General features: G+C 37.7%; 1 protein-coding gene across 1 annotated transcript; it reads right to left on the bottom strand.

Moving 5' to 3' along the window:
• LOC121319234 (docking protein 5-like) lies at positions 1-26,325 on the bottom strand. Its single transcript, XM_041256448.1, has 8 exons — positions 26,025-26,325; positions 14,846-14,953; positions 7,450-7,564; positions 7,238-7,357; positions 6,495-6,684; positions 5,672-5,798; positions 2,436-2,541; positions 1-510 (listed from the first exon to the last, which is right to left on the bottom strand). Exons 1-8 carry the CDS (start codon positions 26,088-26,090, stop codon positions 455-457), a joined length of 888 nt encoding a protein of 295 aa, XP_041112382.1. The 5' UTR covers positions 26,091-26,325; the 3' UTR covers positions 1-454.
• Positions 26,326-27,980: the final 1,655 nt, after the last annotated feature.

Raw genomic sequence — 27,980 nt, 5'->3', positions numbered from 1 at the left:
TACTGCAACATCTCTGGCTTGAACAGTCCAGGTGTGTAGAAGGGATTCAAGAGCCTGTGGAGTTGCAGGCTCATCATGTTGGCACCCCTTGGGTAGGTTGTAACCGAGGCCCTTGTAGTGGTGGCAGTGCACACATAATAAACATTACTTCTGATAAAGTTAACATATCATTCATAGCCATTAAATACTTTTTGTTTTCTCAATTCTACTGTATTATAACACATATTTGTAACCATAAACTCGTGAAACAAACAAGACACATACACATTCAAGACATATACACATACTGTACATTACAAACCATATATACAGAAAAAAATATGGTAATAAATAAAAGGTCATTTTATTCAAAAAATGCCTTATTCAACCTGGAAGGTAAACAAGTCTAAAAATGAAATTCTAAATCTTTCTTTTTGGTGGCTTTCTGATTATTCTCCAGAGTGTTGGGATGTCTTCATCTGCAACTTGAGAATGTCTTCTCATTGACAATCTTTAATGGACTAGAATTTCCTTTAGGCAAATAAACAAAGAAAACAAAAGTTATTCATTTCATAATATGAAATTATAAGGTTTGTGTATAAGCCTTGCTATGGCAACTTTTAATAAGGGCAGTGTAACTGTGTTAAATTAAAACAGTCGCTGACATTTCATAAAACTATTTGAACCATTATTATTCATGTTGTCATTATTATTAATTAGGTATATTGTAAAAATTAGTCTACTGAAGAAAGCAAAATGACCACTAGATGTCCCCAAACATGTGCACCTATGGGGACAGGCATGTAGTACAGCACAGCTATGGCCAAAGTTTTACTGCTCCCCATTAACAAACAACAGCTTGTTGTATGGCAACAAGTTTTGCATCACCCTATAGAATTAACTCATTTTGCTTCATAAAGTTGAACGAAACCTGCTGAATAATGTAATGTTAACATTGGATTACACACCGCTTCGTAGGTTTATATCTACTGACACAAATTGAAAACGGTGACTGTGGAAGGGTGGTGGGTAATTCACTGACACGGGAGACAGAACAGATGTACTTGAAACACCACACCGGTGCCAAGTTTTATTTTTCAGTAGTACACTCTTTTTACCCGCAGAGGGCACTGTTGTCCATGGCCTGTCTATCAACAATGATAGACAGCACCAAGGGAATACCAAGGCTGGTAAACAAATTAAATACGGGCGCACTCGCAGGTGATGAACTTGGCAGCTTTATCCCAGTCATCGCTACCCGCATGACCCAGATCATCGACCTACACTAGCAGCTCCCTCAGCCTGCTCTAAACAATATTTCTGGGGTCTGCCCAAGGGTTCCCCCGCTGTCGCTGTCTTGCTTTTGGTTTCTTTCATTTCTTTATCCCAGCTGGTTCTCGGTCCTCGACCAGTGCTTCCGCATACTCAGCACGTCTAAAAGGGCAGACCTGAGGCAACAGTAGAGCGTTATCTTATAGGGCTAACAATCTCCCCAAGACCCGCCTCCCAGCCATTCAGAGAGAGGTAAAGTCCACACACCTCCTTTCCCACCTCCCCGTGTCACTGCCATGACTCACATGTGGTTATTGGACGACTGCTGCCCTCTTCCTGCAGCATTGTGAACACGCCAGCAGAGTCAGCACATATCTCCCCCTGCTACAGTGACATTTCAAAATCTAACATTAAATAGTGTACTACTATTATGAGTCCTGGTAGACTCAATCCTTAAATTGTAAGTAATGCAAAACTTTTGGACACAGCTGTATATTCATTATATACTTTTGTATACAACGTGGTAGTATATATACAGTACAATATATTTTATTCAAATTTAAAGTTTAAAGGCTTGTGTAAAAGTTTAGACAACTCTAGAAAACACATTTCTTAAATAACAGGTCTGCATTTGTGTCAGTTTTCAGTAAAGAATTATTCCTTTAACAAAATGACTTAACATTTGGAGCCTATTTCGTGAAGTCGGATGGTTAGTAATCAGATTTGAAATGTAAAGCATATTCCATAATTGAAATGGTAATAAGTTCAGACCTCTTCAGAACAGTGTGCAAATGATCTAGAAATGTTCTCAAACATTACCAGTTTGTTTTCAGAAAGTACAGACGTTACGCTAAAGCTTTAAAAAGTGAGTCTGTTTTACATTTATGAGTCAAAACTGACAATGCTTTTTCTGTTTATGGCTACAATCAATCTGAAATCACAAGTTTTGGCTGACACACAAAAAAAGCTTGTAGTAGCAGTCCTGCTCTGCTAAACCACTAAAAAAGGAGTTTTACCCTCAAAATAAATAAAAACAATGTGTTCCAGCAAGCTATATTTCCAGCTGCAGCCCAGCTTCACCATATAACTATGATCTAAATGAACACAGAAGAAACTCTTGCATAAACTTGACATGATGTTCAGGCTATCCATTAGTAAACCATTCTTTTAGAAGAATCCAGTACCCTGCATGTGGTTCAGCTGTTTGGGACTGAGCTGCTTGTGCTTCCAGTAGGTGCTGTGAGGAAGAGAACTGAACGGGGACACTCCTTCACTCATCTCCATTTCATTCTGTGAAAAATGAAAAGAAAAACAGAATTGTACATTAATTCCTACCTCTATGTGCATAACACAATCTGTACCCTAAACCCGGGACTGATGACTGGATGATAAACTAAATGAAACGAGATATATAGTTTGACCTCTATTTCAGAGCACTCGCAGTTGTGAGATATGAATATAGCATCTTGCCCTATAAGATATCACGGCCTATTGGAAAAAATGGGCTCCCCACATAGTTTCAGTGAAAACGTTCACTTTCAATCTGGAGCCCTATTTGTTTAATTACACTGCAATCTGTCTTACAGCATTCAGAACATACCATAGCTATAATGAGTAAACTGCTGTTCTGTCCGTAGTTTATCTTGGATTTTCTTTCAGAACTGTACCAAATGTACCAGACGTTATTTTAAGAATTTCTAAATGACTACTCATTATACTACAGTCTACATGTCTTTCATTTGAGGAGTCAACCAAAAATAATTAAGCCTTCAGGCATCTTGGTACTGACTATTTATAAATTTATTTTCCTTTATGTAAAGCCTTGTATGAGCTGTCAGTTATTAAAGAAACATGACCTCAAGGTCTGATAAGGCTGACTGAGTGATTTGTGATTAACTGTGTGTGTAATCTGTGGCATGTCCAGCTTCATGCAGACAAAAACTCACAGCTGTGTTCAAATCTCTGAGGACTGGCTGTCCATCTCTGACTTGGGGCTGAGGATAAAGATTAGGTTGGCACTTTACATTAAGTGACTCTAATTTATGTGTATTTACATAGTAGTTACATAGTAAATACATGTGTACATATTATGCATAGTTGCATGTGCATCTTTTTGCAAAATATATGCAAGTACACAGTTGTATCAGAAAAGGATTAGTGGGTTAGGTTTAGGCTTATGGTTATATTGTAATTATGTGTAAGTAAGTATGTATTTACTAAGTAACTACAGTACTATGTAAATACATCATAATCAGAGACACTTACAGTGCCTATAGGAAGTATTCACCCCCCCCTTGGACCTTTTCACAGTTTGTTGTGTTACAACCTGAAATCTTGATGCATTTAAATGGGATTTTTTCCTTTGATTTGCACAACCTACTCAACATTTTCAATGTGAAAAAATGGGGACGACGACAAATCAATTAAAAAAAAAAAAAAAACCTGAAAAGTCTTCATTAGATAAGTATTCACCCCCTTTGCTGTGACACTCCTAAATAAGCTCAGGTGCAACCAATTGCCTTCAGAATTCACACAGTAAGTTAAATGGAGTCCATCTATGTGCAATAAAAGTGGTTCACATGATTTCAGATTAAATACACCTGTCTCTGTAAGGTCCCATAGTTGGGTAGTGCATTCAAAGCAAAGCTACTACCATGAAGACCAAGGAAAGGCACAGAGCAGGCCATCCTCCCAAACTGAGCAGCCGGGCAAGAAGGGCCTTGGTCAGAGAAGACACCAAGAGGCCAATGACAACCCTAAAAGACCTACAGCGTTCCATGGCTGAGATGGGAGAAACTATCCATGTGTCAACAATATCTGAGGTACTCCACAAATCTGGCCTGTATGGAACAGTGGTAAGTAGGAAGCCATCTGAAAAAGCCCATGTAAAATCCTGCTTGGAATTTGCAAAAAAAGATGAAAAGATGTGGCAAAAGATTCTGTGGTCTGATGAAACAAAAAAAAGCGTTATGTCTGGTGCAAACCCAACGCAGCACATTAACCAGGTAACACCATCCCTACTTGAAGCATGGTGGTGGCAGCATCATGCTATGAGGATGCTTTTCACCGGCAGGGACTGGGAAGCTTGTCAGGGTAGAGGGAAAAATGGATGGAGCTAAATACAGGCAAATCCTTGAAGAAAACTTGCTTCAGTCTGCAAAAGACCTAAGACTGGGACAGAGATTCACCTCTCAGCAGGACAATGACCCCAAGCACACAGCCAAAGCGACACTGGAGTGGCTAAAAAACAAGAAAGTGAATATCCTAGAGTGGCCCAGTCACAGTTTTTTTTTTTTTATATTAACTGTCTTTCACAATATAAATTCTCTTGCCTCTTCAAAGTGTTGATTAGGTTGTGTAAATAAAAAGAAAACCCATTTAAATGCATCAAGATTTCAGGTTGTAACAACAAACTGTGAAAACATCCAAGGAGGTGTGAGTACTTACTATAGGCACTGTAATGGTAAGTGTTCGCAGTTGGCTCAGAGTTAAATCTGAATTCCTTTCCGCAGGGCGTGTGCACCTGCCAGATGACAAAGCTCATGCAACAAAAGTGATCTATTTTCAGAACAACTTCTTGTCACCCTTTGTACAAGATGAAGCGATTGTTCTAGGATAGGAATCATCAAATCGGTAGTGTTCTGGAGCTGCCAGATTCTATAAAGAGAAACGGAAAGGCTACTTTGTGCACCTATAGTACTCATTCTGCTCAGCACTGTCTTCACAGATACTGCTTATGTGTCAGAGTTTCAAATGATTGGCAGGTGAAGCCGGGCTGGTGCATATACAAGATTTAAATAGTCACTTCATTGACTATATTAATAAAAATTCATTGACTTCATTATTAAAAAGTATTCTTGAAAACAGCAAAAACTAAAAAAGCAATGTTTATAACCTAGTCATGAAAGTGAAATAAAATACAAAAGTTGAAATTCCAATTAACCCAAAATTAAAGAGTACCAAAATTAAACAATTCTCAGGTAATAGTAAAAATACAGCTATGGCCAAAGGTGTTGCATCGCCCTATAGAATTAACAAATTTTGCTTCATAAAGTTGAATGGATCCTACTAGAAACAATGTAAGATGGGTTATCATCATTATCAATAATACAGCTACTGAAACAAATATGTTAAGCATATAAATCCTATACAAGGCACTGTAAGAAAGTTGATTATTATTGTATAATGTCATGTGAAGCTGTCCCCTAGTACTAGTAAACATAAAAATGTAATAAAAATGTTCATTTGTAATAGAATCTTAATCAAAACTGTTAATCAACCACCCTTACACAATTCACATACGACTGTTTCTTTATGGCATGTACTACTTCAGTCCTCAAGTGTTTACGCTGTATTATCGGGTTACAGCTTACAAGTGCATATCTGATAACTGTCCTCACGTGTCTGGTAGTATGCATACCTTAGCATTTTTAATTAACCAATCGTGGTGTTCAGCAATGGCCAACACGGCTGTGTGCACCTTCTGGTAAATTGCTTCTCCTTCTCGCGTCTGGAAGGTGAACAGCCCTTCACCAGTATCACACATCCTGAGACAAAAAGTATCGTTACTTTTAATCTGTATTGCTGTCCCAAAAGTCTCTTTTAACTCTATCCCACTATACAGTTCCCTAGTGTTGGTTTACAACATCCTAGGCAAAGGTGTGCTAGTGGACCAAACAGCCTCTTCTTGTACTCACATTTTCTTAGGTTGTTTATTTAACACTCTGCATTAGTACAAACTAGAACTGGATGACTGTTTTTTCTTTAGGTTGCACATGAGTAATTTAGCAAAGGCGACACAAATCTCCTAGCCTGAATCCTGCAGCTATGTCGTTACAGTACAATACGAATGCTCCAGCTTCTTGTAGCAATTGGATGTTATAAATTGTGCCTTATGATGAGTCACAGCTCAAGAAGCAAAACATATTAGAGCTTTTTTATGTTTTTATAATACAGGTCAGAATGGCTGCTAGTTTCACAGACCTAGATTAGCACCACACTGTGACAACAATACCTAATATGAACATTGGACAGGGAATGGCACAGCATTCAAATGTTATACTGAAATGGACAATGCTGTTTGTGGGGTACCTTGTTCCAAAGTTAATAAAACATGATAGAAATTGGGAGTTGAAATAAACAAGGTTGACAGTGAGATTGGATTTTAAAACCTACAGTATAGTATCATTCTACAACCTATGTATTATTTAATATAGGAATGAGTTTCCCACACTAGATTGTACCTGCCCGCTTCAAATGTAAACCATGTCGGGGCACGTCCATATCGTCTGAGTGCACAGAGGGGCCAGGAGACGAGTTTGAGCCTCGGGTGCTGGATATCCCAAAGGCAGATTGTCTCAGATGTTATCTGAAGAATACACTCCCCATAGACATCCAGGACTGGAGATGGCATTAAATAAACATGGAACCTCTCTGAAGAGAAAGTGGAAAGCAATTATGTTAAGAGAAACTGCATGCAGTGCGTCTGTCAGCAGCAGGGGGGTTATTTAGGGGAAGTATATTGTATACAGCTATGGCCAAGCGTTGTGCATCACTTACAATTGTAGGATTGAGAGCTAATTAAAAAAAATAATAACCACATGAACATAATTTAGATCTTTTATTTAACATCATGTAATCAAAGAAACTACAAAATGATATCGCAAAAGTCTACTGGAAGCCATAATTGTGGTATATTATTTCATGTTAGATTTAAAAATGTCACATTTTTCTATTTTTGTCAGTTTTTCATTAAGTATATGGAAAACTACAAAGCAGTAAATAATTCCATATGTTAACGTAACATTATTGAGCAGGTTTCATTCAACAATGAAGCAAAATTAGTTAATTCTACAGAGTGATGCAAAACTTGTGGCCATACACAGCTATGCATAATGTTGTTTGTTGAAAGAGAGAAATAAAATCTGTACTGATAAAGAATAGTAAAATGGATATGAATACCTTGGGGGCTAGATACTGTACATACCACTCTGTTCTCTGTATACACCAGCTGCAAGCAGGTCTGGCTCTCCCAGACTGACATCATATATTTCAGTTCCCAGGCACTCCATGTGCAATACTTTACACCATTCGTTTGCTTCCATTTCTACAAAGTAAAACAGACATAAAAAAAGATTTGAGGTTCTGTGTCCCCAGAATTCCAGCATTTCTTTTAATCCAGGTTTGTATTCGACCTACCTGAGTCACAAGCAAAAGTCTTTGAGGTGTCGTCATTAAAAATGAGAGCAACAGCATGCTTCTTGGTGCCCTTAGGTATTCGAATAACATTTTTCACATTATTCAGCTCTGTCACCTACAAAAAGACAGCTCTTATTAGAAAATGTGCATATTAATTCATGGCATCAGCAAACCATGTGTAGTTTTATTATACCACTGTGCCTTTAAGGTGTTAAAAGGTCAACCAGAAATATACAAAGAACCAAATTACATTTACATCATTATATCACTTATATTATCAAACTGTCGGTTTTACAGACTTCTTTGAAAAGTATTGTAAATGGCTTAAAAAGGGAAACTTTTGGTTGTCCTACTTTACCAATTTTAAATGGGGATGTATAAGGGTAATGTTTGGTTGTCTTGAACGTTCCTGGTAATTAAGCCCCTGATAGATATGGCACACAAATATACCTAATTAAAGTGTGTTCAACGCATGTTAACATTGTCGTTCACAATCCCTTTTCTGTCGTTTATTAAGTAGAGTGAACAGGGTAAGTGAACAGTTTACTCAGCCTCCTATCTGTTACCAGTATGATGCAACCGGGTCAGTAATTGGCAGTTACAGTAACACAGATGTAAACACGTTGTTAATTGGTTGTAAAGCAAGTGTAATGGCACTGTTGTGTGATACACTACCATAACAGATTACAATTCAGTCAGTAAACAAATGTGCTAGAAGAACAATATTTATAAAAGCTTAGGCAAGACAAATACTGCATTATATTTTATATATATCATTATATTTCTTTGGCCTTCAGCCTCGCCCTTCGAGGTACCCCTGTCCATAATTTAGTTGGCTGATAGTGGAGAGGCTGATTGTGTGAAGTCAAGGGCAAGAGGGCAGGATAGTTGCCGTCACCCTTAGATGAAACCAAAAAACAAGTGGAGGCTGGGAAGGAGGAGGCGAGCTCTGACGCACAGCAGGTATGAAATGGATTGAGGTACAATATAAAACCCTTTGTAGCTGTTCATTGGACGTGTTGTTTATCAAATGATGAATAAGATACTAGCCATTCAACTGAAGAATATTCTGAGTTTTGTAGGCAACTAATATGCTTGATGTATCACGATTTTAATCTAGTTTAAAACTGATTTCAAGTTAGGGATGGAAATCTTCAGTCAAGTCTGGTATGCAGAATGGCCCATGGTCATCATTACTGAGATAGGTTCTTGTGGAACATCAATCACTGAAAATGATGCAGTTAGAATAATTTGTTGTTCTGAAAGGCTGTTACTGTATTAATAAGGTTTGCTTACAATGAAAAAAAACAAAGTACACTTAACAAAAATATAAACGCCACATGAAACAATCTCAAAGATTGTACTGAGTTACAGTTCATATGGAAATCAGTCAACTGAAATAAATTCATTAGGCCCTAATCTATGGATTTCACATGACTGGGAATACTGATATGCATCTGTTGGTCACAGATACCTTAAAAAAAATAAAGGTAGGGGCGTAGATCGGAAAACCAGTCAGTATCTGGTGTGACCACCATTTGCCTCATGCAGACACATCTCCTTCTATTAGAGTTGTTCAGGCTGTTGATTGTGGCCTGTGGAATGTTGTCCCACTCATCTTCATTGGCTGTGCGAAGTTGCTGGATATTGGCGGGAACTGGAACACGCTGTCGTACACGTTGATCCAGAGCATCCCAAACATGCTCAGTGGATGACATGTCTCGTGAGTATGCAGTCCATGGAAGAACTGGGACATTTTCAGCTTCCAGGAATTGTATACAGATCCTTGCGACATGGGGCCGTGCATTATCATGCTGAAACATGAGGTGATGGCGGCGGATGAATAGCACGACAATGGGCCTCAGGATCTCGTTACGGTATCTCTGTGTATTCAAATTGCCATCGATAAAATGCAATTGTGTTCGTTGTCCATAGCTTATGCCTGCCCATACCATAACCCCACCCCCGCAACTATGGGGCACTCTGTTCACAACGTTGACATCAGCAAACCTCTTGTCCACACAACGCTATACACGCTGTCTGCCATCTGCCCGGTACATTTGAAACCGGGTTTCATCCGTGAAGAGCACACTTCTCCACCGTGCCAGTGGCCGTCGAAGGTGAGCATTTGCCCACTGAAGTCGGTTACAATGCCGAACTGCAGTCAAGACCTTGGTGAGGACGACAAGCATGTAGATGAGCTTCCCTGAGATGGTTTCTGACAGTTTGTGCAGAAATTCTTCAGTTGTGCAAACCCACAGTTTCATCACCTGTCCGGGTGGCTGGTCTCAGACAATCCTGTAGGTGAAGAAGCCGGATGTGGCGGTCCCGGGCTGGCGTGGTTACACATGGTCTGCGGTTGGACGTACTGCCAAATTCTCTAAAACGACATTGGAGGCGGCTTATGGTAGAGAAATGAACATTCAATTCTCTGGCAACAGCTCTGGTGGACATTCCAGCTGTCACAATGCTAATTCCACGCTCCCTTAAAACTTGAGACATCTGTGGCATTGTGTTGTGTGACAAAACTGCACAATGAGTGGGCTTTTATTGTCCCCAGCACAAGGTGCACCTGTGTAATGATCATGCTGTTTAATCAGCTTCTTGATATGCCACACCTGTCAGGTGGATGGATTATCTTGGCAAAGGAGAAATGCTCACTAACAGGGATGTAAACAAATTTGTGCACAAAATTTGAGAGAAATAAGCTTTTTGTGCGTATAGAAAATTTCTGGGATCTTTTATTTCAGCTCATGAAACATGAGACCAACACTTTACATGTTGCGTTTATATTTTTGTTCATTGTATGTTGCGTCTCATCTTACCACAGCAACACCCAGCAACGTCATTTTATTTTATTTTTTTAGCTAACTGCCTGTCCTGTACAGTATGCGTGACAACTAAAGTTGGGCATGTTCCCTTCAAATATGTAATCTCAAACATAATGCTCTACTGCTAAATGAAATGAAGTGTTCTTATTAGTAATTTTGGTTATGGCTTTAATTCAAATTTTATCTTGAGTTTTTCAGCATAATCTAGCACGGCAAATGGAGTCTTAATCAGCCGATCAATTGCGTTATTCTGCATTTCACATTTGAAGCCTTTACAAGACAAGCACCAAAATAAAACAATAACATACAGTATATTGTGTTTCTTACCACTGATACAAACAAAACAAAGCCATTTCAGTCAACACACCTACATTAACTGCACATACAACTGCATTACAGCAATGCTTTTGCAGGGGGTGGGAGGATGTAGGTTGCACTTTAAAACCTGTGTTCAAATCACCTGATCTACTAGTGGGAGTACTGTTTCAGACAGACAGGAGTTTGTCATTGGAGGCAAAGCCTCCTCTGGTAAAAAGAGAAACAAACTCTGATCTCTTCCAATTAAAACCTATGCTCAGATCACAAGATCTTTCACTGCTAACACTGTGTTTAAATGGGAGAAGGGAGACTTGCCTCCCTTTGTAAAAAGAAAGAAAAAAGCAACTCTCCTCCAGGACCAGAACACCATCTGCCACTGCTAGTACAGCAAGCACGTATCTCTCAGCAGCCAGAAATTCTGTTCATTTAGGAATGTTGAATCTAGGGTTAAGTTAAAATATTTATTTCCTTAAATTTTAGCCAATAATTGTATTTTACTGAACATTATATTATAATTCTCTCTCATTCTCTCTCTCTCTCTCTCTCTCTTTCTCTCTCTCTTCTTTGAAACACTGAGGAGGCTCTGTCTCCCTTGCATCCTCTAAGGAGCCTCCACTGTGTGCAAGTGATTTGGAGGGCAGTTTAAATAGGATTGGAGGCACTGAAAGGTTTTCTAACCCACTTTATAAGAGCAACAACCATTTGTCATCCACATTTCTCTGCTGCAATGTTTTTAATAGCTCTAGCTTTGCAGGACAGCCAGGAGCAAAGCCCAGTATTTGGGTTTTCATTATGCGCTTCAGGAGGGGAAAAAATCGAAATCAATTGGAAATGTAGAACGCTAACATTGATAGATGGGAACCGTTAATGTACTATATCAATGTCTACTAATAAATCATAGGTTTGTTTTCCAAGAAACACATGTTTAACTGCTGGTCACATAAGTGTAACACTTTTCCAAGCATACACATTTTTTTAAACTTAATATTTTATTAAAAACTTGAATGCTCAAACTGAAGACTTCAAAGGGTAAGATAAGTTCAATGCAATGACAGTAAATGACAGCAAAAACTAAAGAGAAAAAACTGAAATATGTCAATTGCATAAGTGTTCAGACCCAACAACTCAATATTTGGTGGAAGCACCTCTGGCAGCAATTACAGCGGCAAGTCTTTTTGGGTAAGTCTCTACCAACTTTGCACACAGGCTTGGTGCAATTTGTGCCCATTCTTCTTGGCAGATTTGCTCAAGCTCTCTCAGGTTGCTTGGGGATTGCTTATGGACAGCAGTTTTGAAGTCTTTCCACAGATTCTCAATAGGATTCAAGTCAGGACTTTGACTGGGCCACACAAGGACATTCACTTTCTTATTCTTAAGCCACTCCAGTGTAACTTTACCCTTGTGCTTTGGATCAGTGTCCTGCTGAAAGCTGATTTTTAGCCCCATTTTTAAGTCTTTATTAGATTGAAACAGGTTTTCCTCCAGTATTTGTCTGTACTTTGCTCCATCCATTTCTCCTTCAGTCCTAACAAGCTTTCCATTCCTTGCTGAGAAGAAGTAACCCCATAGCATAATACTGCCTCCACCATGCTTGACTGTAGGGATGGTGTTGACTGGGAGATGTGCTTGGCATTTAGACCAAAAAGTTCCAATTTGGTCTAGTCTGACCACAACACCTTTTACCACATTTTTGCAGGATCACTCAGGTGCTTTGTTGCAAACTCCATGCGAGCTTTGAGATGGCTTATTTTTAGTAAATGCTTCCTTCTTGCCACCCTGCCATACAGGCTACATTTTTGAAGTGTTCTGGATATTGTTGACTGATGCACATTTTCTCCCATTTCAGCCATTGAACTCTGTAGCTCTTTCAAAGTTGGCGTTGGCCTCACAGTGGCATCCCTCACCAGTTTCCTCCTTGCCCAGCTTTTCAGTTTTGAGGGACGGCCTGATCTAGGCAGTGTCTGTGTGGTACAATGCACCTTCCATTGCTTGATGATTGAGTAGCCTGAGCTCACAGGGATATTCAGAGACTTCAATATTTTTTTTGTACCCTTCTCCTGATCTGTGCTTTTCACTGACTTAATCCCTGACTTGGTTTGAAAGTTCCTTGGTCTTCATGGTTGAGTCTTTGCTTGAAATTCACTACCTGAACAAGGAACCTCAAAGACATATGTATTTTTATTCTGAAATCATGAGAACCACTAATACTGCTGTAACAGGGCGAGAAGCCCTGTACTGTATTTTTTTTTAGAATGGAGTCTCCCCCTCCGCCCCTGTGTTATTTTGCATTGACATATTATGATTTATTTATTGTATTTATTATTGTTTTAACGGCGAAAGCCATGGTTATTGTTTTTGTATTTATTTAATGGATTTAAATATGACGGCATTGTCGCGTTTGTTTTGTTATTGATTTGTTTTTATTTAGATGTGTTCTGGCAGAGACGAGATTGGCAGCCCCTCCTCTGCCAGTTGCTAATTTTAAAACTCGTGCAGAATATGGCCGAGGGGTAATGAGAGAATTGATAGTTTAACCCCTCGGCCATAGTAAATAAAAGCCTGCAGCTCTCTGCACTCTGGGTAGGTTGTTCGGAAGTGGAGAAAGGGAGAGCAAGAGGAGAGATTAATTTAAAAATTGAAACATTTATAAGAACAGTGAAGACGATTGCCCAGCCTGACCTATTTTGTGTTTGTTATTTGTTTTGTTCAGCTACTTATTTTGTGCTCTGTGAGCAAGTGTTTGTTTTGTTTGAATATTTTATTTATTTTTTGTTCTTTAATAAACGGCGCAACCACTCACCTTTTGAACTGCAGTTACCTGGTTTGTTGTTGTTCCTCATTCTGGCCTGACGTCACTGCTCAGCTGTTTCCTGTCACAATTGTTAAGGTCATTTTGTGCACCTGAATTAATTTAAGTTTGCCACAGCAAAGGGTTTGAATACTTAAGCAATCATGACTTTTCCATTTTTATTTGATATTAATTATCTATTTTCTTTTTGCTTTTGCTTTGAATGTGTGGAGTAGGTTGTGTATATAACACACATTAATTCCCACTTCAGAATGGAGTCATACTCTAAATTACAGATGCATTGAATGTATTTGATTAACATTTAAAACCGCTCAGATCAGTAATAAAAAAATTGCCAGCCACCAAATGAACTTAGTGGGCACTTAATACAGGCACCAGTCTCTCATTCAATGTTATTCACTTGTACGGTCCTAATGAGGTATTTCGGACAAATAAATAAATAGAAGGTAACAGCAAGTGACTTTAATACAGGGTTATGGTACTTTCTTTAGCGCTATCCTCCACTGAATAATTGTTTAGTACATCCAACTATATAGTACATAATAAGGCTGTAATTTTATCAGGATGTTCTATAAACCCACAAGAGCAAAGCTTGACTTATTCACAATTGGAGGGATTCCTCTAGTTTCTCACACAGAACGCTTGTAGTACATTTTTATATCAGCTGTTTTGAGTCAACAAAGGTGCTTGTGTTTATTAACTGCAGGAGGCACTTTCATTCTTCTTAGTGAGGTTGCACAAGTAAATATTAACTGATCTTGAGTACATTGTTGTACTTATAATCTTAGATCTCAGACTGTTCTAAGTTTCTCAGTTCCTAAAGTTTGCATGGAATTCGGAAAAAAAGTATTTTTCTAGCTCCGTGGTCTTGGAACAAACTTCAGGTAGAACTGAAACTTATTGTCTTGCTACCTTTACGGGAGTTGAAACAAAACGTTTTGCCCAGTGCTCTTAAATTGATTCTTGTAATTTGATGAACTTGTTTGTATTGGTTGTGCTCATTTGAATTTGTTATTATATGCCACCTTATTGACCAGGTATCCCTCTAAAAGGAGAATCTCCACAGGACTTTCCTGGTTAAATAAGGGTTAAATAAATAAACACAAATACCTACGGGGGAAAAAAGGGGTATTTTTTTAAAAAAAGATTTTATAAAGATGTTTATAAACTAATACATTTCCATTAACATCTTTATTTCAATCATGTGATCAACTTGCAGCTGGTAAAAAAGGGGTCTGCTGCTTGAACATTCCTACAAGAGCTGACCTTCTTTACTACTAAACATTAACACAAAATGAACATTTGTTTGTTAGCAAGCTAGAATACACCCCTTAAAATAGAGTGTGACTTAACAGTAAAAACATGTAGGCAAAGTGATACAAATTCCTGATGGACCTAATAAGTTCAGGTCAATACAAAGGGGTTGGAGGTGACTTGCCTTGTGATAGCATCTGAAGTAGGCTGCTCGCTCATCTGAAAACTTTTCCAGCCTTTTAGGGCCTTTGCTGGATGCCTTCTTGAAAACCAACCAGCATCTGTGATATATCTGTGGAAAAGAACAGACGATCAACAAGCCATTCATGAAGATAAATTAACAAATCACTCCGAGCTTGGCGGTAGTTCCAAGAGGTACCCAGATTCCAGCCCTCTTATCCAATCACATCTCCCCTCTGCTCCAGCAATGGTCAGCACTGTTTTATGATGTTCAGAGCTGGTATCTGGTTAACAGCTGGTCAAGCTGCTTCAAGGGACTGAAGCCATGTTCCATCTGCCACTGGGATTGAGTAATGAACTATTTGAAAACTCATTCATTTACATCAGCAGCAGATCAAAATCAAATTCAACCGGGACTCTGTCAGCCCATTAGAATTATGGGCTGGCAGAACCCTATATATTGTGCCGATGAAGGAAGTTACAATGTAAAAGACACAACAATTACAAGCTGAACATTAAGGCTGTGAATGCATTTAGAGAAATATTGAAGAGTAATTGATCTGTTAAAAAATGAGATACATACAATGAAATGACAGCTCATTGGCATCACTCAAGTTATAGAATTCAAGTAGCTAGGAGTTTATTTTTGATCCATTGCAAAAATATACTAGAAATTTGTATTAAATATCTGGACTGCAGAGTGTTAGCCAAGTTATCCACTTTGAAAAAGGCAAAGCACTGGCTTAGCCTCAAGCTGAGGTTATGTATTAGAAACCTTACAACTTTCATCCAGCAAGCGGCACTCTCCATTCCAGGGCAGACGATGGCTGAACAGTTATACAATGACTTTCTTTAAAAAAAAAAAAAAAAAAAAAAACACACAATCACACACACACACACACCAAAAGTTAATCATGCTAATATTTCTTGGGAAATGTAATGCCATCACTTTCTTTTTTCAAGGTTATAGATTAATAAAATGTACTGATTGCTTCTTGGATGTCTTTCATAGCCGAGCTTATGTCCCAAGGGTTTCAAAGAACTTCAATTCTCAGAAGCTTCAAGCTTTTGCTTTCCTTCCCAGTACCATGGCAAATCCATGGCTTTCCTGTGGCTCATGTGTTTCCAAGGCCTCTCTGTTCCTTTCTGTGACGTCTTGAAGTGGAAAACGAGGATGTGCTGATCTCGTCAGCTCCGTGTGCTTTAACATTCAAATTCTCACAAAACAAAGTAATCTGCAGTAACACTAGGTTTTCACAAATGAGAATTGATTATTACCCATAGCTCCTAGCGCTTTCATACCTTCTTTTCAGAATTCACATTACTTGCCAAGCTAAAGGGCTTGATCTATTTCAATAAAATAATTGTGAGAAATGAATTCAATATTCTCATCGCTCAGTCATTGCATCTAAAGCGCTTTTAAATCGGTGTTATGTCAGCAGCTGTCACTAATATTTATAAATTGGGGGATACTACAGAATTCAAGATATATAAAGGCACTCATTTTTATGTGTGCTGCGGTAATGCTTTGAGGGTCAATATATCCTTTTCGACAATGCAGAGGGAAGATGTATGGCATCGACCTGTTCTGCCTTTGGAAAGGGCCATCTGCTCGCCTCTGATTAAATTGACTTTTATTTTGTATTTGTTTTTTACTACTGTTCACCACATGTCAACCTATTTTCCAATTTGATCTTTTTTATGTTATCCTCCTGAGCACTGCACTGCCTGTAAGTGTAGTGTTCAGCCTGGCTTCCCTTCTGAAAAGAGGTATGGAGTTTGTGCAAGTCAGATTTAGATGGGAATCTGATGAGAATGCTCTCACTGTGTCAGATGTATTCATCTGCCTCTGGAGAGGACATCATATTAAACTATACATATTTCAAAGGGTTATTTCTTTTTCATACATTGACTTTGTTATAATCCCTGTAGAACTCAGGCTAGGCAGACTGGTACCTACAGAAAAGCTTTAAACCTCAGAGATTGTGCAAAGAAAGCTATGAATACCTGTGCATTGAATTAGGTTTCATCAATACAAATTTGAATCTATTTTCAATAAGTTTGAGAATAGATTTTCATAGATAACCCAGATATCATAACTTAAATATTTATGAGAAGTATAATCTATTTGCTATTCACTTTCAATGGGATTTCAAATCCTGTTAGCCTGGGGGGGCAACAACTCAGAATAGTTTGAATAAGAAAACAAGAGTCCACAGAAAGCATCATCCAAATGACTGACTCAATTCTCAGCGTTTCATAAGAGCTTGACTTTCATTAACACCTTATACACCTAGAGTGCCATGTAGTTATCTACATAGTGGTGAGGTGACACTGGACAAAGTATTCTTGTGGGATATCAGGACCCCACAACCCCACACTGAAGGTGTCTAGTTTTTCCTTTACTTCCCATAAATATGGGATTGGCTCTGAGTAATTTGCTACGCTTATGACCTTGCAGTGGATCCATCCTTGATTTAGGATTTCTGACAGTTTCCATTTGTTGTGGTCATGCCTCAGTTCTGTTTCTGAACTGGACAAATCAAAAATGACAACCAGCAAGCATCGTTTCAGTGATGCACCAAAATGGAGATGTTTCAACTGAAAGTTACTTGACTACAGGCATAGTTTCTGGTATTATTTTGATTTAAGCATCCATTTTTAACAATCAAAAATATAGATATAAATGATTGTATTTAAAACTGTATTTTGACTGGCTCTTGTAATGCTTTATTTGCATATTTCTCTACAGCCCATTGTTTTTAAATGTATTGCTTTCATTCACCTTAACGAAAGCTACTTGTTTATATATATATATATATATTATATATATATATATATATATATATATATATATATATATATATATATATATATATATGTATATATAAAGTAGCTTTCGAGGTGAATGAAAGCAATACATTTAAAAACAATGGGCTGTAGAGAAATATGCAAATAAAACATTACAAGAGACAGTCAAAATACAGTTTCTTTACTTAAAATACTTTCTGAAGTCAAAATACATTTGCGCTGTACCGAAGAGCCCCAAAAAGGGCAAAGCATGTATGCGGCTACTGTATTTTGACTTTTAAAACGCTGTGACTGTAGAAGCAAATAGGCAACTTTCATGCAATTTGATTGGCTCCTGTAATGCTTTATTTGCATATTTCCCTACAACTCATTGTTTTTAAGTATATTGGTTTCATTCACCTTCACTTGAAAATTGCTTGTTTTCACTTACTCTCCTGAGCCTATTTGAAGTCAAAGTACAGTTGCGCTGTACTGATGAGACCCAAAAATATGCAGTTAGTGTATTTTGACTTTTAAAAGGCTGTGACTGTAGAAGCCGTTAGGCAACTTTCATGCGATTTGATTGGCTCTTGTAATGTGTCATTTGCATATTTCCCTACAACCATATATACACAAACACACACACACACAGTACCAGTCAAAAGTTACAATATACAAAACAAAACATAAGGAGTATCAAAGCAATGTTCAAGAAAATTAAAAATTGTCTCAATCTTGGATCCCTCAAAATTGCCACCCTTACCTTAATAACAGCCTCACAAACACAAGGCATTCGGTTAACAAGTTTCAGCAGGAAATCACCCAACATGACTTCCCAGCTCGTCTGCAGCACTTCCCAGAGATGTAGGACACTTGTGGGTAGCTTTGCTTTGACTCTTCTGTCCAGTTTGTCCCATACAAGTTCTATGGGATTGAGGTCTGGAGACTGGGCAGCCCAGGCCATTAGATTGAGTTGTCCTTCACTTTCCTTCTTCGCCAGATAGTTCTTGCACAACTTTGAGGTGTGTTTCGGGTCATTATCTTGCTGAAGAATGAAGGACTGCCCAACTAGCCGTAATCCTGATGGAATGGCATGCCTCTGAAGTATGCTATGATAGCCATGCTGGTTGAGCTTGCCATGGACTTGTAAAGATCATCGACTCTGTCACCAGCAAAGCAACCCCAGACCATGACACTGCCTCCTCCATGCTTGACAGTGGGAACCACACATACAGAACTCATGCACTCACCCTCTCTGCATCTTACAAATACTAGTATATTTAAACTTTTGACTCATCGGTCCATAAGACCGACTTCCACTCCTCAAACATCCAGTTTCTGTGTTTTTTGGCCCAGGCAAGTCTCTTCCTCTTATTCTGCACTCTTAACAATGGTTTCTTTGCAGCAATTCTTCCAGTTAGGCCAGTTTCATGCAATCTCCTCTGAACAGTTGATGTTGAAACATCTGTACTTCTAGTAGCATTTACCTGAGCTCACCGGTTTCGCAGACTTGTCACTCGAATTAACTTGTCCTCTGATTCTAAGGTCACCCTTGGCTTGCCTGACCTTGTTCGGTCCTCATGAGTGCAGGTTTCTTCAAATTGCTTGATGGTCTTGGCCACAGCAGTTACAGACACTTGCAAAGTTCTTGCGATTTGTCTTAAAGATTGACCTTCATTTCTTAAAGTAATTCAGACTTTTTTCTTTGCTTAACTGAGCGTATTTTGTTATTTTCTGCTCCCTTACATTCAGGAATGACAAACTTGTGCCTACGCTACCTATATTTATAGTAATCATGGACCCTCACCTGTTAACAATAATTGGTGACAAAAGGTTAATTAGGTAATATGCTAGTTAACTTAGAGAACATCTAACAAAGACACTTTTATACTTAGGCCAGTGTTCTAACACCGTGTTATACACATTTCAGACTTTTACCTGATTTGGGCTTCAGATTGAAATCCCCTTGCTTTGGGTGACCATTTCATTGAAATTGTAAATATTGACATTTTCATTTAAAAATTAAATTTTTGAATGCAATTCACATATGATTATCAGCTTATATTTACAATGAAAATTGTGTTTATAGTCTGGAACCAACTCCCCAGTAAAAATGATAATCATGAAAAACCTGGTTTCAAGCAGGTGTACTCAAACGATTGACTGGTACTGTGTATATATGCGGCGATCTAATTCAAGCATTCAGAATTCTAAAAGGTATTGACAATGTCAACCCAAGGGACTTTTTCAACTTGCAAAAAGATACAAGGACCAGGGATCACAAATGGAAATTAGTTAAAGGGGCATTCAGTGTAAAATAGGAGGCACTTTTTTTAAAGAGAAAAAAAATTGTCTGGTATCAACTCCCCAAACTTGTTAGCTGACACCCTGGGTTCAGAAGCTGCTTGATGAGACATCAATAATTTACTAACAACAAAATATTGACAGACTCCTCTTAATTGTTTTTTACAGTGTAAAATTGAACACAAAATTTAACATAATTATGATCAAAGTGAAACACCTTCAAAATAGCCAACAGACAGCAATAATTGTGTTTTCAGTGTAAAATTGAACACAAAATTTAACATAATTATGATCGCCTTCATAGCCAATGTTTTGTATAACATTTATGGAGGGTTCAAAAATCAGCGTTATTCTATCAAACTCGTAACGCTGTATAGTAATGACAGGTGACAGATATTTTTAATCGGAAATGTATTTTTTAAAAATTGGATGGGCTGGTTGGTAAGCCATCTATGTAGGCTCGGTTGGAATTAATTTTCTTATGTTGACATCTACTTTTGTATGTACGATTGCAGGCTATAAATAAATAAGTTTCAAGTGTCATTTGTTTTTTGTAGTTAGTTATTATACATGTATACCGTGTATGTAACACTTAATTATGTATGTATTAATCTTTAAAAAAAATACAATACAACTCCCTAAATGTACACAATTTGTTTATAATTGTTCGGTGAATTCCTCTAATCAGCCACCAAACATTTGCATTCTAATTGCAGGCTACCTGTAGATGAAACATACATGCTAACGTCCGCATATTTATTTTTCAAAGTTCCCATGTAAACAAAAAACAGCAATCACTGTAATATTTACCTATGGCCATACATTTGTAATTAATAAATACAATCTTAGAAATTTTTTGATGTCTTGTGAGGGATTGTGTTTTGTAGTTAATTGTTCGGTGAATTCCTCTAATCAGCCACCAAACATTTGCAGTATTATAAGAACATTTCATATGCTGTAGCTGGGCGAGTGCCCTGCACATATAGGTACTGTATAGTCACTGTGAGTGCAGTAATGCAACTGTTAGTTTAGTTTTTGGTAAAAGTTTAGCTAGTGTTCCAAGTTGGAGCTAAGCTTTTGTTTTGTTTATTTTTGATGGTATTGTGAATACAGTAATAAAAGTTTGCAAAAAACATTTAAACTGCAACCTCCAGCCTGTGTAAATGTTTTCTGCAAGCCACTCTACTATATAAGGTTTCAGTGGTGGGATGATACCACCTCCTGGAGGTTGGGAGTATAGTTGCAGTTGGAAAAAAAAGTATTACTATTCAAGAAAAAAAAAATGGAAACTGACTGATGCCGTTCAGGGTTACCTGCGCCTGAGGAGCTGGAGTGCTTGTTGCAGTTGTACAGTCTACCACTCCACAAGCAGGCCAAGCTGAGGAAACAGCACAATCGAGGCTTGATCATACCTTGAAAGCCTGGGAAGACTGGCTGTCCCACCACCCTGACTTGCTCCCAACGCCTACTCTCTGTGAGTATTCTGGTGAGCCCAACCCACACTGGAAAGACGGCCCGGAGCACAGCCCAACAGAAGGGTGTGGACTGTGTGAATACTTTGGGCATGGATGGCGAGAATGTCCGGAGCCGGAGTCGGACAGAGAGAAGTCGGAGTCAAATATTGAATTATCTAGGTGGTCTGACCTACTACTAATATGTCATTTGGTGTATTGTGTCTCTGAAATGATTAAACACAGTGGATGGTGTCAAAATGTAAATAAAGACAGGGGCCAGGGAAATTTGCACATATGTTCCGATGCTATAGGATGCATCACAAATCACCTGCCCGTTTGGTGAATGGAACCCCTTCCTGTTCACATATGTTTATGCATGGTGCTGCAGTGATTTGAGAGCAACGTGTGTGAAATCGATGGTTCCCATTACTCTGAAAAATCCATCAATGGCATAAAATTCTTTTTTATTATTTTGTAGCTGCTCCCGATTAAGTGGGATACTGGTATAATCGTTAACCCTTGTTTATCAAGTCATCCGTGACCCTTTGAAATGACCCAAAGACAGAAGGACAATGCTGCCGACACCTTCATATGCGGGGTACGGTATGACTCCTTTTGTAGGCAATTCAAGGTTCTCCCGCAGAGCCTTACAGAGGTCGACAATAGCTGCCCTATCCAGACGCAATCACGTTTTTAGATAGTCATCTTGTAAATCTAAGAAATGAACCCTGGTCCTACAACTTCGGCATCGCAGCCAGGGTCTGTCAATCTCAGGCTTGCACTCAAGCTTTAAAATTATATTTGCCTCTGCTGCAACTGCTGCCACTCCCAGCAAAGCCATACTGTAGCTTATTTATGCTGTTTAACACCAAAGAACTTAAAAATTGTTTCAAGATGAGTTCAATACTTTTTCGTTAATTAAAACCCTCCTTTTCCAAGTGCAAATTAACGCCTGATTTACAATCACATTAGCAAGATTATTTAATAATGAAATAGGCATAACGACAGCTTGAAAATGCCCAAATCAATGCTACATACAGATTTGTTCATTAACACTGGAGTTATCAGTTACCAACTTTTGAAAATCCCCCCCCCCCCCCCCTTAGTTTCTTCCCAAAACTATTAGTCTTGTGAAGAGCTGCAGGATTGAAACGTGTATCCCTGTTTTGCCGTTTACAAAACTGCAACGGTTGCACGTTTTCTTTAATCTTTTAAGGATATATGTATCATTTAAAAAAAAAAAAAAAAAAAAGTGAGAAAATGTTAAATCTTCAGGAAGGCATACATTACATTCTGGCCTTGTAGTATTTCTGATTTTATACAGTCTTGAATCCAGTCTATTCACACATCATCAAAACAAAAGTTTTTTCTGTTTTTTTTTTTTATGTACGTGGAAAATGAAAGTGGTACTGGCAGGGCGGGCCATTATATTACCTAATAAACATTGTAAAAGGCAGGCACTCTTTCACAAGTGTAGAAGTTGCAGCTTTACAGTTTTCTCAATTCACTCTGCAGCACAGTCACAGTTTACAAAGCAGGTAATTTTACTAATATTACTTGATATACCGGCCACACTGGCATTTTTTTTTTTATCATGAATGCACCTTGGGCACAGAAAAACATAGCTAACCAGCATTAAAAAAAGGTATTTTAATTAATACTCTTACTGCTCTTTTTTATTATTAAATTTTGATGTAGCTTTGATTTACTGAGTGCAAAATCCACAACATAAATCTTGGTAATAGTATTATATTGCAAATGCTTGTTTTATAGCAAAAAAACCCAATTGAGTAATACTTAAAGAAGATACTGAATGATTTGTGATATACTATTTTTATTCGCTGCCGTAAGGCAAAAAAAAACATGTCTACCATTAATGAATATTCAATATTGCATTTATACTACAAGTATATAAAATAAACAGCAATACAATGTGTACATTCTTTATATTAAATCAATTAATTCAGGGATTATTTTACCTGGCGGATGTTTAGTTTAATTGTCGACAGACTATGCTTAGACGCAGATTAATTTTGAACCGTGTTTATGGCCTCTTTGTAACCTTCTTTTTAGAGAGAGCCTTGAGGCCGGCCTCTCTTGTTTTCTACCCTTGCTGGTGTTAATGAAGGGGCTACAAACCGTTCAGATTAGACAGACCGCAGGATGATCAGCTGCTTGCATTTCTTAGCTAAACGCATTCAACGAAATAGTGATCCAAATCAAAACAACATCAGAAATTATTTCGGACACTTCAAGTTGTTATAAAACACATATCGATGGCAGTATTGTTTGAACTACCAAAGAATTTCAGCGTGTTTTATTTATTTATTTACTGTCATTCCTTGACATTGCTGTTTCTTCACAGTAAACATTGGCCATAGACATGTTTTCATAAAGTAATAACATGAGGTTTACTTGTGCCTTTTTGTAGCTGAACGAGCAAACAAACTGAAATTTAACTTTCAACACTTCAAATAAAACAAACGTGGAAATGCCATTATAAAATGAAAAGGGGGAAAAAGTCACTGTTTTGGTTCTCGTTTATTACAATCCACATAACAGAAAGCCGGAACAAAAAATATATAACATAAAAAATATATATATATAAAAATCACTACACAGCATTTCCAGCAAGTTTAAGCGAGGCATTTCAGAATGACGTGCATGCCTATGAGATTCTAACTCACTCTAAAGAACCAAAATGCCTTTTTGACCTAGATGGCCTTCCATAGAGATCACTATGCGTGCGCACGCATAATCTGGTTTGTTTACTTTGTTTTATTTGATTTTCTCACATATCACTCAGAGATCTTTTTCATTTGCCACTTTTGAAACTGTCACGCAACTATGGTGAGGCGATAACTAAGTGCAATGTATTTTTATCATTTCCAGTGAATACGACACGTCAAAAAATATTCATTAGAATATTTAGATATTTGTCCCAGTGCTAATAAATACATAATATATAAATACATGGAAATAAAATGTATTTTACAACATCTAACCTTGTTTTGGACATGCTCTGCTATATTTTGCTACACTTTGCTACACTTTAACCACGCCAGTGAACAGAGAAGGGTATATGGGGACGTTAGACCGCTTGTTTTTCTCAACCATTATTATCTAGGCTTCCTGTTGACAGAGACATTTGTCAAGAAAAAGGTCTTCTGTTGCTCGGCAGTATGCAATCTGTTACAAAAATCGTTGCAAAGTATCTGCTAAAAGCAGGAAGGTGCTCATTTATCTGAAGAGTACTTTTTAAAAGAAAGGAGAGGTGATTGTGTGTGGGGGGGGTGTGGGGTTGGGTAAAGAGTGTTTTTAGATCTAGTGCTGTATCTGTACAATCATATAATCCCACAACCATGCTTTTGCACTGTATTCTAAACTTCCTCAGTACTCTGTTTCACCAAAAGTAGATCTTATTCATAGTCCAGTTTGTGCACTCTCCAAAACTATCTTTAGCTGCTGCTTCAATCCACCATTACCATCTGCTTGTCATTACGTCACACTACATACTGTGCTCCTACTACATATTGCAGCAGTTGCAGGTTATAAAACCAATTAGACATGAGTTGTTCAGTTCCAATACAAAAATGTGTGTAATTTTAACAGTGTACTGTGGTTGTGCAGTTACAATGTAATCCCATGTGAAATTACAATGTGAGGGGTACCCCCCCCCCCCAAATGTTTTATAGAGCAGGCATTTTCGACTACTTCTATTAGGTAATGCATATTTCAATTAATTTGCATTGAAGGCTATACAGAATGTCAATTATTGCAAAGATGGCACCATATGTCAAAAGCAATTAAAACAAAAGTTATTATCACATCATGTGAACTTTTGAAAAGCTTGCTACAGTGAGTGAGGGGGTAACTTCCCTAAATAGCAAATTAAATATTTAAAATGTAGCAGCAGTATGATAAATGTCTTGGAAAATCCAGACACACATTCACTGCTGCACTATGTGAATCACCTGAAATGAATGTACGCTACAGTTATAGCAACAGTAATATATATTGTGAAATTGTTATAAAAGCAGAAAGTCCATAAGTTTCCAGCAGAACAACAAATACTGTACATCCTACACATCAACACTGTAACAATACATGATTCAGTTATAGTGATTTTTGTTGAGTATCTAGTTTAATTGTACTCGCTAATATCTAAAGCATAGTAAACTGTCTTTATACCACCTAGCTGTTACCTGCCATTTTATCAATAGTAATAAATGAGGAACCAATAACAGCATTTGTTCATTCCCTGAGACAGCTTAATTCAGGTTTTCTGTAACACAGACTAAAACTTTTTACCCATTGACATTTTCTTTTACTTTGTAAACATTTATTCCAGGTTAATATAGTATAGTACACCACACACACACCCATATATTTATTACACAGATACATATCTATAGTGTAAATGCATCATAAATACAGCATACATTGATAAATAAAGAATATAAATAAAGAAAAGCCTTCCACTCAAAGTTTATAATATATTATAAAATGCAAGGATCATTTTCTTTAAATGCTCTTCATGTATGAGTCTATTGCTATCTTTTCACTAAACAAAATGCAAGCAGATCAGAAAGAAAACCATGCCCTGCTTTAACACAGGGAAAGTAATGTACTTACCCGTAAGTGCCTGCTACGAATTCTTGCATATCCTTGTTTTACAATGTCATTAAAATTTGAAGCCATGGCCTGACGGTTTTCACCTTAGCAACTGGTGCCGAGAAGAGTCCAGGTACAGACACAGACGCAGATACAAGAGCCCTCTTCTGTTTTTTTTTTCTTTCTTTCTTTCCACCTAGTAACCTCAGTAACTCCTTCCGGAGTGCAAACTAAATGAAGAGTTTATTCCACATGGGAAAGGCATGTGAGCGAATAACAGAGCTATACATTACACAGAGCAAAGACAACACAGAAAGAGAAGGAGGGAACCGTAGGGCTGGAGGGAGTTCAGACAGCTCGACTGGAACACTTTCTAATAGAAACTGCCTGTCTGCTCCAAGGAATGTACCATCTTGCCACACTTCTGAAAGTACAAGAGTCATTGATACTGTGTGTATGCCATTACTGTTATGGAGTATGTCTATCCAAGGCTTTGTTTTTTACATGCTTTTTAAACCTCATTTTATCCTCCACAAAAGTATTTTTATTCTTAAATGTATCAATAATGTGTGTTAAAATATGTGTCATTGGTGAGGAATAATTGCTCACATGATTCTGAAAGGCTGGGCATTTTTCATATGTTATTGTAAATGGAAAACTACAAATATGTTAACATAACATTATTCAACAGATTTCATTCGACTTTATGAAGTAAAATTTGTTAATTCTATCGGGTGATGCAAAACGTTTGGCTGGAGCTGTAGGTCTTAAGGTTAGGCAGTAGGCAATTCATTGCAAATATAGGAGCAGCTTTATTCTCCAGAACACCTGCCAACTGGCTGCAGACTTCTTCAAATCATTCTGCAGCAGGCAGGTAAAGAGTGGCTAACAAATCTAACTTACAAATACTTACCTTAACAGGAAATTGAATATTTACACGCACACTCAGTAAGCAAAATGCAAGCAAATGTGCAGATTAATGTGCACAGATGGTACATTGATTTGACAGTAAGCAAAGGATTTTGTAATTTAAAGGGACTGCAGTCTATATTCTTAAACCATAAAAATATAGTATCAAAAGAGCAACGTGGCATGGGTATGTAATATCATAGTTTTCTTATACATCTGTAAGGTTCAGGGGTTTAAAATACTCCTGTAGCTCAAAAGGGCTCACATAGCTATTACACTGGAGTGTAACCACTAACCTGTCCCCCTGCCCCTAGTGAATGTAATAAATACACAAGTATAGAATACCACATAGAACAAATGTGCTATCTCTTACATCCACAGGGACAGTGCTGCAGGGGGCAGGTTAATTGCAAATCAAGGTCTGTCTAACCAGTCATCACTGTGTTATACAAGGTATCAGTGATATTTTCTTTTGAAAGTAATATTGCTGTAACCCAGCCCACACAAGCCGACTGATCTGTAGTTTTTATTTCCAAGTTTGGAAAATCAAAGAGCCTATCTATATTCCAGTTTAAAATAACAATATCATTTCCCTGCAAAACCAAAGACACTTTTAAAAAACTTTTTAGATGTAGATAAATGTGTCAAGGCTTTTTTTCTCTTTATTAAAAAATAGTTTATTTGGTAATATGCTCACTCTTGAAACGATTGGAAGGAAATAATAATGTAGAATACAGCTCTATGTACACCAAGCAAATAGTAATATTCTAGCACTGGGGCCACTTTGAAGTCGAGTCATAGGCTATGGATGGTCCCAATGTAAATATGCATTCATATCAAGCTCTCAGAAACACAATAACTCAGATGATGGGTTTATTTCTCTATCAGTAAGTTTAAAAGTGCCAGACATAGGTATGAAATACAGATACTGTCCACGCTTTTTCAAACTCTACACTTACATTTTCAAGCTATGTCTCAAGATCAGCTTGTTGAATATTTACGAAAGTAGTTCGTTACCCACCATGTCTGGCTTGTGAATGGCTACAGTCACTAAGACTAGATCTTGGT

The sequence above is a fragment of the Polyodon spathula genome, chromosome 8 (assembly GCF_017654505.1).
Source record: "Polyodon spathula isolate WHYD16114869_AA chromosome 8, ASM1765450v1, whole genome shotgun sequence".
In the NCBI taxonomy this organism is placed as follows: domain Eukaryota; kingdom Metazoa; phylum Chordata; class Actinopteri; order Acipenseriformes; family Polyodontidae; genus Polyodon; species Polyodon spathula.
This window is presented reverse-complemented; position numbering and strand designations above follow the sequence as displayed.